The following is a 9,077-nucleotide window of genomic DNA, read 5'->3' on the forward strand; positions in this document are numbered from 1 at the left end:
CCACAGCCTAGCACGGGCGGCCTCCGCTCCCCCCACAGCCTAGCACGGGCGGCCTCCGCTCCCCCCACAGCCTAGCACGGGCGGCCTCCGCTCCCCCCACAGCCTAGCACGGGCGGCCTCCGCTCCCCCCACAGCCTAGCACGGGCGGCCTCCGCTCCCCCCACAGCCTAGCACGGGCGGCCTCCGCTCCCCCCACAGCCTAGCACGGGTGGGCTCCGGCCTCCCCCCGCAGCCTAGCACGGGCGGCCTCCGCTCCCCCCACAGCCTAGCACGGGTGGGCTCCGGCCTCCCCCCACAGCCTAGCACGGGCGGCCTCCGGCCTCCCCCACAGCCTAGCACGGGCGGGCTCTGAGCTCCCCCCACAGCCTAGCACGGGCGGGCTCCGGCCTCCCCCCACAGCCTAGCACGGGCGGGCTCCGGCCTCCCCCCACAGCCTAGCACGGGCGGGCTCCGGAGCCCCCCCACAGCCTAGCACGGGCGGCCTCCGGCCTCCCCCCACAGCCTAGCACGGGCGGCCTCCGGCCTCCCCCCACAGCCTAGCACGGGCGGCCTCCGGCCTCCCCCCACAGCCTAGCACGGGCGGCCTCCGGCCTCCCCCCGCAGCCTAGCACGGGCGGCCTCCGGCCTCCCCCCGCAGCCTAGCACGGGCGGGCTCCGGCCTCCCCCCACAGCCTAGCACGGGCGGGCTCTGAGCCCCCCCACAGCCTAGCACGGGCGGGCTCCGGCCTCCCCCCACAGCCTAGCACGGGCGGCCTCCGCTCCCCCCACAGCCTAGCACGGGCGGCCTCCGGCCTCCCCCCACAGCCTAGCACGGGCGGCCTCCGCTCCCCCCACAGCCTAGCACGGGCGGCCTCCGCTCCCCCCACAGCCTAGCACGGGCGGGCTCTGAGCCCCCCCACAGCCTAGCACGGGCGGCCTCCGGCCTCCCCCCACAGCCTAGCACGGGCGGGCTCTGAGCTCCCCCCACAGCCTAGCACGGGCGGGCTCTGAGCTCCCCCCACAGCCTAGCACGGGCGGCCTCCGGCCTCCCCCACAGCCTAGCACGGGCGGGCTCTGAGCTCCCCCCACAGCCTAGCACGGGCGGGCTCTGAGCTCCCCCCACAGCCTAGCACGGGCGGCCTCCGGCCTCCCCCCACAGCCTAGCACGGGCGGGCTCTGAGCTCCCCCCACAGCCTAGCACGGGCGGGCTCTGAGCCCCCCCACAGCCTAGCACGGGCGGCCTCCGGCCTCCCCCCGCAGCCTAGCACGGGCGGGCTCTGAGCTCCCCCCGCAGCCTAGCACGGGCGGGCTCTGAGCTCCCCCCACAGCCTAGCACGAGCGGCCTCCGCTCCCCCCACAGCCTAGCACGGGCGGGCTCCGGCCTCCCCCCACAGCCTAGCACGGGCGGCCTCCGGCCTCTCCCCACAGCCTAGCACGGGCGGCCTCCGCTCCCCCCACAGCCTAGCACGGGCGGCCTCCGGCCTCTCCCCACAGCCTAGCACGGGCGGCCTCCGGCCTCCCCCACAGCCTAGCACGGGCGGGCTCTGAGCTCCCCCCACAGCCTAGCACGGGCGGCCTCCGCTCCCCCCACAGCCTAGCACGGGCGGGCTCCGGCCTCCCCCCACAGCCTAGCACGGGCGGGCTCCGGCCTCCCCCACAGCCTAGCACGGGCGGCCTCCGCTCCCCCCACACGCCGACCTCTGCCCATCTGTAAAGTGGGTTTGCCGCGTGGAAGCAGGTGCCGGAGACGCGGCCCCCCACGAAGGCCGCCGGGCCCCGGCCGGGCACTCACCGCTGAGCTGCTCCATGAAGCACACGTTGCCGTTGGTGTTGAAGGCCAGCGTGTCCGGGGTGATGCACAGGCTCTGGAAGATGGCGGAGTGGGCGATGCTCCTCAGCGAGCGGCTGCACTCCAAGCACACGGCCCAGACGTCCTGCTCGCTGAGGCAGCTGTCGCGCAGGGACAGGATGTCAGCCAGGGACACGTTCTCCTGCCGGGACAGGAATGGGGACCGCTGGGGCCACACGGGGCAGCCGGGCTGCCTAGGGCCGAGCCTGGGGCTACAGCAGCCCTCCCGGCCCTGGGGAGACGGAGGAGCCTGGGGCTGCGGAGAGGCCCTTCGCTGGGATCCGGAGAGCAGAGCTTGCGGGGCTGCTGCTCCCCTTGGGTGTTGGAGGCTTCCCGGACGCTCTTGGGAGGGAGCCGGACAGGGACAGGAACCTGCTTCGGCCCAGGCCCAGCAGCTTTGTGCTCTGGGGGGAGAGTCAGCCTCGCGTTGGGGACGGTATAGATTGCCTGTTTGCTGCCTGGTCGGTGGCCCTTTTTAGCCCCGCGAGGAAGAAGGGAAACGGCCGCCTCTTTTGCCTCCGGGTTTGGCTTATCAGTGAGGAGAGCCCGTCTAAGGTGGGCCGGCTGCCCCGGAGAAGGGCTTTCCAGGCCAAAGGAAGAGTTTCTGTTGGGTCTGAAAAGCAACTGCAAAGCCCTGGAGTTGACGGGCAGAAGGATGAGAAAGAGAGCTCTGACGGCTGGCTGAGAGACGGCCTGGAGAGAGGACGAGCCCGGAGGTGGGAAAGCCAAGCCAAGCAACCAGACAGGAGTGCTGCTGTGTGCGGTCCAGGCACGAAGTGGCTGCCAGGAGCAGCTGTGTCTCGCTTACCATTCCGATATCTAAGCATTTCTAGCTGGAGAAGGGGACGGCCAGACTGGCATTGTTCCCGGCCGCCTTCCCACTCGTCTCTCTGACTTGCGACAATTCAGAAGAATCTTGACCGAGGAAAAGCACCGAAGACCTGATTCCCAACAGTGGGCACTAGGAGTTCCTTCCAGACCCAGCTCCTCCTCGCCTGACTTCCCCAGGAGAAAGGGAGCCAAGGAGCCTCCTTCCCCATTCCTTAATCCTTCCTCAGAGGAGAAGAGTGGGGGCCCTGACTGCACCAGCAATTCCTGAGGCACCCCTCAGTGCGTCAAGAGCCCAAGCACTTCAGGAGTGGGGGCAGCAATGGGCCAAACAAGACACGAGACTCTCTTCTAAGTTTTGGGAACAAGCCTTAAAGGGTAGGGAGGCAGCACTATGACATCTGAAGACTAATTCCCGTGTTCATCTGGCCTCAGACAATTACTAGCTGTGTGACTCTGGATAAGTCACTTAACCTTATTTGCCTCAGTTTCCTCACCTGAAAATGAGCTGGAGAAGGAAATGACAGATGACTCCAGAAAACCCAAATGGGGTCACGAAGGGTTGGACATGACAGGAAAGGCAACAAATAAGCTGAATCCATTTCTCTAAGAAAAGCTTTGATCTTCCTCCTGACCTACCTACAACCAGGGAAATCTGGAAAGGATCTTAAGATCAGAGAAACAGTCTTTCTTTACAGTTTCTCTTTTGACTAAAAGGCTGTAAAAACAGAAGCTATCACAATAGCTGAGGGTAGTGAGGGAAGGAGAAGGCAGTAAGCTTTATACAGGGGCTATGACGTGCCAGGCACTGTGGGGTGCCAATTCTTGCTTTAGAACAGGCCACTGGATGTTACTTCAGGTCCATGGGCATTCCCTTATTTGCCCATTCCCAGTGGATCTGAGTACTAGTGAGCCCATCATTTATGCCACACAAAGACAAAAGACACGTCCATCCTCCAGAAGCAAACGACTGAGGACCTGGAAGGAAGGCAGGGGCTAAGGGGAAGAACTGGAAAAGGCCTCCTCGAGAAGACCAGACTTCAGCTGAGATTTGAAGGAAGCCAATTCAATGAATATTGATTAAGCGCCTACTGTGTGCCAGGGTATGCTAAGCCCTTGGATACAAAAAGAGGCAGAAGACAGTCTTTGACCTCGAGAAGCTCTCAGTCTCATGGTGGGGGGGGGGGGCAATAGGCAAACAGTCAAGGACAAACAAGGGTTAGGTACTAACCACGGAAGGAAAGCAGAGGAAGGAAGGGCCTGGGATTAAACCAGATGCAGAAATAGGAAGGAGATGGTACAGCATGCAAGGAGTGGCCAAGAGACAAGTCACAAAATGAAGAATTTAGGGCAGGGAGAAAGGTGGGGGACACAGGAAGGGGAGGAGGGGGCTTACAGCACCAAGCAGAGGATTTGGTATTTGATACTGAAGGTGGAATTCACTGAAACCTGCTTTTGGAAAATTAACTTGACAGCAGGAAGGAGGACGTGCTGGAATGGGGAAGAGTCCAGAGGTTGGAGATCAAGCCAAAGGCTAGTGCATTAGTTCAGGAGTGAGGTGATGAGGGTCTCCACCAGAGTGGGAGGGTAGAGCCAGGGCACACAGAGCACTGGGCCTGGAGTCAGGAAGCCCAGGAATTTGAATTCTGCCTCAGGCACTGACCCACTATGTGACCCTAGGAAGGCCACTTCACCTCCATCTGCCTCAGTTGCTTCATGTGGAAAATGGGGATGATAATAATAGCCCCTACTTTCTTCTTGGGCTATTGTGAGGATCAAATGAGTTAGTAATTCTAACGTATTTAGCAAGCCTTAAAGTACTCTCTATAAATGCTCCAAACGATGATATATAAACAATAAATCTTGGGGAGGTAAAACCCACAAGAGATGGCACAGAGGTGAAACCCACAAGAGATGGCACAGAGGTGAAACCCACAAGAGATGAGGGGAAGTGAAATCCACAAGAGATGGCACAGAGGTGAAACCCACAAGAGATGAGGGGAAGTGAAATCCACAAGAGATGGCACAGAGGTGAAACCCACAAGAGATGAGGGGAAGTGAAATCCACAAGAGATGGCACAGAGGTGAAACCCACAAGAGATGAGGGGAAGTGAAATCCACAAGAGATGGCACAGAGGTGAAACCCACAAGAGATGAGGGGAAGTGAAACCCACAAGAGATGGCACAGAGGTGAAACCCACAAGAGATGAGGGGAAGTGAAATCCACAAGAGATGGCACAGAGGTGAAACCCACAAGAGATGAGGGGAAGTGAAATCCACAAGAGATGGCACAGAGGTGAAACCCACAAGAGATGGCACAGAGGTGAAACCCACAAGAGATGGCACAGAGGTGAAACCCACAAGAGACATTACCCAAGTGAAATGGACAAGCCTATATTGGGTCTGGGCATGGGAAGATTTGTGGGTTGGGAGCCTGAGTGGCTAAGAGGATGGGGATGCCTTGGACAGGAGTCAGGAAGCTAGGAGTGGGGGGTGGGCTGGTGGGTTCTGGCTGGGGCATGTTCTGCTGGACATCCGAAAGGCACTTGGAGGTCAGCAGTCTGGGGCCAGAGGGGCAGATCTGAACCTGAGCAGCATAAAGGTGGTCGAGGGCCCAGGACAGAAGCCTGCCTGCCGTGGTTAAAGAATCAGCAAAGGAGGCAGTAGTGGTCAGAGAGGCGAGAGGAGAGCCTGGAAAACCCAGAGAAGAGAGCGTCAAGGAGGCCAGGGAGACAGACGACATGGAAGCTGGGAGGTATGGGGGTTTGCGCATCCCAGGAGGAAGCAGGACTGCTCTGGGAAGTGAGGATGGGCAGGGGGTCCTGGAGGCGACGGACCCTGCTGGACGAGCGAGTTCTGTCACTGCTGGGACAGGCACACCGTGGAGCCGGTGGGTGGCCGGCGGGCAGAGGCCTGGGATGAAGGATGAACAACAACATGGGGGGAACAGTCACTCGCCAGCTCTGCTGAGGGAGATGCTGTGAGTAGTTCCATTTTCCAGCTGAGGCAACTGAGGGAGAGACAAGCCGAGTGACCTGACTCAAGGCTGGGCAGCTGACTAGTACGTGGCAGAGGCTGTGATCCGGTTGTGGCTGTAAGGGGGGTGCAGTGGGATACAGGGAAGGGCCGGGGGGCCAGGCAAGTCCCGTGGAACTGTGGGTGGCCACAGAGGCTGCTCCCCTGGAAAGACAGCCCCGAAGAAGCGTAGGTGGGCCAGGCAAGGGCCGCATCAGAATGGCAGCTCAGAGAAGAGGTTGGGGAAGCCTGTGAGGAGGAGGAGGGAGGCTCATTTCGGTAAAGATGGCGGCTGGGTCTCTGAGAGTCCGGGAGGGGGAGGGGGCCACCTCTTCAGGACTGGGCCCTCCCTGGGCCAGCAAAGGAGACCAAGGAGGGACGGCAGAGCCGGCCAGGAGGCCTTGGCGGGAGAGCTCCAGGAGCCTGAGGGTTAGGGAAAGGTGGCCAGAAAGGGAGCCTCAGGGGAGGCAGGGAAGGTGCCGCCCCAGCAGAGCCTGCCTCATCTCTGGCATCGGCTCCCCTGCCCAGCTTCTCCAAAGTTCCCGGGGACCCCTGTGGCCAAGCCTCCCACCCTGGTCTAGGCCTCTGCTGACTGGCGGCTCCCCTCAGCATCCTCTCCTGGCTCTCCTCCTCCCTCCCATACAGGCCAGCTCTGCGAGAGCATCCTCCCCGCTGCCCATCTGTGGGGCCCCACCCCATCCTCACCCGTTAATGGGCATCCCCTGGAGAGAACTCAGGACCCTCCCCCTCCACCGCCTCCTCCCCCTGCAGGAGTCCCTGGGGACCCCTTCTCTCAGCCTTCGCCCATCCAATATGGCGCCAGGGCTTGGCTTCTACTTCCTATTCTCCAGAGCTCGGCCCCTCCCTCCTCTGGTCCTACCCCTGGAACAGCTGCAGGTGGGCTCACCCCCTCCAGTCCACCCTCCATCCCTCCTTTCCCTCCAGGCTTCTCGAACCCAGCTCCCAGCCACTCATCTCCAGCCTCCTGCTGGAGCTGCTTTGCAGGGTGTGGCACCTGACCAGTCTCTTCTTGTGGCACACAGCAGGGGCCCAACAGCCACTGGGGAGGGGGGGGCACCGGCTGGGGGAGGGCCTCAACAGGCAGCCAGGGCTGGGGAGCTCCGAGTGTGTGGGGGCTGGGGCTGGAGGGGGCGCCCCAACTCCATCAGTTATGGCCAGGGGGGCTCTCTCTGCAGTCTCCCTCGAAGCAGCACTCAGTGGACGCCCCGCCATGGGGAGGCTGAGGGGTCAGTCAGCAGGGCAGGGGCTCCTCTGAGCCGCCCTGGGGATCCCCTTTCCCCTGGGCTCTCCCTGTGCTGCCTCGGGAACAGGGAGCCGGCCGAGAGGGCTCACTGGATCCCTCTCCGGGCCCTGGGTGGGCCGGGCCGGGGCTGCGCGCGCCCCGCCCCCTCCGGCCCTCCCGACCTCTCCGCCAGCGCAGAAGCCCGTCTGGGCATGTGTGGCCCTCAGCCGGCCCGGCCTTATGTAAGCTCATTGCGGAGCCGGCCGGCCCCCGCCTCCTCCTCCCGGGGCAACAGGCCTCCCGAGCGAGCCAGCGCCAGCCCAGCGGGAAATCGCGGCGCTCCCGTCGAAGCGGAAGAAAGGAGCCGGGGAGCCGGGGAGCCGGGGCTCCGGGGGGGCGGGGCCTGGGGAGGGGGAGGGGGCGGAGCCCCACAGCCCCTCCCCCGGGCTTCCCCCGGCCGGCCCGGAATTCGCCAGCACCCCTCCCCCATCTCCGCGGCTGCCGCTCCGTCCCGGGGAGGCCCCCTGCGGCCCAGCCCTCCCCTCCCTCACCTCGTCCTCTAGCAGGGCGGGCAGCGGCTCGAAGTCATAGAAGTCCAGCTCCTCCTCCTCCTCCTCCTCCTCCTCCTCGTCCTCCCCGCCGCGGCCCCCGTAAAGCTGCTGCTGCAGCGGCTCGGCCACCTCGGCGTCCATGGCTGCGCGGGGACGGAGGGGGTGGCGGCGGGCTCGGCGTGCCGCCCCGGGGCCAAGGGCTCGCGGCGGGGCCGCCCTACGTCAGGCTCGCGGGGCTCGGGGGCCTCCCTCCTCGCGGCTCCACGGCTGCCCGTGGAGTGGTGCGCCAGGTGGAGGGGAATGAGACTGTCCCGGGGATGGAGGCGCGGAGGTGAGGCCGGCCGCTGAGTCGGGCTCCGCGCCGTGCCGCCCTCAGGCCAGCCGTCCGTCAGTCTATCTATTTGCCTCGCTCTGCTTTCGGCACCGCTTGCCAGCGGAGCTCCGGCTACGGACGCTGCGCCACCATGGCAACGCGCGCGCGCTCTCGGGAGCGCGCGGGGGGGGCGGGACGGGGTTTCGGCCCCCCCTTCCCTGCGGGGCTGTCCGCTCTGGCCCCGCCCCCGCCCGGCTCCTGCCGCAGTGACCGCCCCCTCCCCCCGCCCGCCGGCTCTGGCCTGGGGGGAGGGGCTGCCTTGACCTCGGCCTCGGCCCAGAGCTGGCGCAGGGAGGCGGGGTCCAGCCCTCCCGCAGCCCCAGCAAAGCTCCGATTCAGGGGGCCCCCTCGACTTCGGGGCCTGTCCGCGGTCTGGACCCCTGAGCGAGCCGAAAGCCAGCCTGGGGGCTCCGGAGGGAAATGCGCTCCCTCAGGAAGGGCGGCTCCATTGGGAAGTTCCCTGGGAGCCAAGAACTGGCGACAAAGGCCCCCCATCGCACCGCGGGCCCCGGGGCCCCACCCTGGGGTCCTCCCTATTTCTGCGCCCCCCTTTCCCGTCCCAGAAGCTTCCCCAATGGTCTCCAGTTGGGGCCTGGGGGGATACCGAGGCCTCAGCGGGGTGAAGACCCCTCCAGGCTCAAGCACCAAGCGGCTGCCCTCCCCGTGGTGCTCCCCCAGCCACACTGCTCTGGCCTCCAGTTGGGCTGCGCTCTCGGGCACTACAGAGGCCTGGGTTTACCCACAGCTTGTTCCTTCCAGGCCCCCCACCCCAGAGAGCCCCAAAAGAAAGTGGGCACCCATTGGAGACCCTGGCAAACCCGGCCTTGGGTGGCCTCCTGGGGGGTCCCTCTTGGGGGTTAGGGTGCTGCTGGCCGCACTGTGGCTCCACTTGCTCTCCTGCCTCAGGCCAGCGGAGTCTTCTCAGCTTTTTCTTCCTCCCTGGATCATTGCTCACAGCCCAGGGGTTCGTGGCCCCTCCGTGGGCCCTCGGTGCATGGCCTCCTTGGTCCCTGCTGCCTCGCTGCCCCCGTTTTGTTTCCGGCTCTGCCTCTTCGGGAATCCCTGGCAGCGGCTGGCCCCCTTTGGCCTTTAGTTCCCCAGTGGAGGCCCTGCCGCCCCCCATGATTGCCAGCCAGGCCATGGACTCTGGGTCCCTGGATCACGATCTGTCCACAGTGCTGGCAGTTATCATGTGTTGTGGGAAGCCTCTGGGTGCTTCTCGGGCCGTTTTCTTATTGT

The 9,077-nt window shown here is 64.5% G+C and overlaps 1 protein-coding gene across 8 annotated transcripts in view; it reads right to left on the reverse strand.

Annotated features, from left to right (window-relative positions):
- The window catches only part of KNDC1 (kinase non-catalytic C-lobe domain containing 1), a 68,364-nt gene extending 60,405 nt beyond the window's left edge, over window positions 1–7,959 (reverse strand). For 3 of the 8 annotated variants that reach the window (XR_008911402.1, XR_008911403.1, XM_056794796.1), the window contains exons 1-2: window positions 7,466–7,953; window positions 1,772–1,970 (exon numbers count right to left, since the gene is read on the reverse strand). Coding sequence is in view for 6 of the 8 variants with exons in the window: in XM_056794796.1 (XP_056650774.1) it covers window positions 1,772–1,970; window positions 7,466–7,606 (340 nt within the window). In the remaining 2 variants the exon portion in view is untranslated. Of the gene's footprint in view, window positions 1–1,771; window positions 1,971–7,465 lie in introns of all 8 variants that reach the window. The other 5 variants (XM_056794793.1, XM_056794782.1, XM_056794805.1 and 2 more) reach the window with 4 other exon arrangements.
- Window positions 7,960–9,077: the final 1,118 nt, after the last annotated feature.

The sequence above is a fragment of the Monodelphis domestica genome, chromosome 1, assembly GCF_027887165.1.
Source record: "Monodelphis domestica isolate mMonDom1 chromosome 1, mMonDom1.pri, whole genome shotgun sequence".
Taxonomy (NCBI): domain Eukaryota; kingdom Metazoa; phylum Chordata; class Mammalia; order Didelphimorphia; family Didelphidae; genus Monodelphis; species Monodelphis domestica.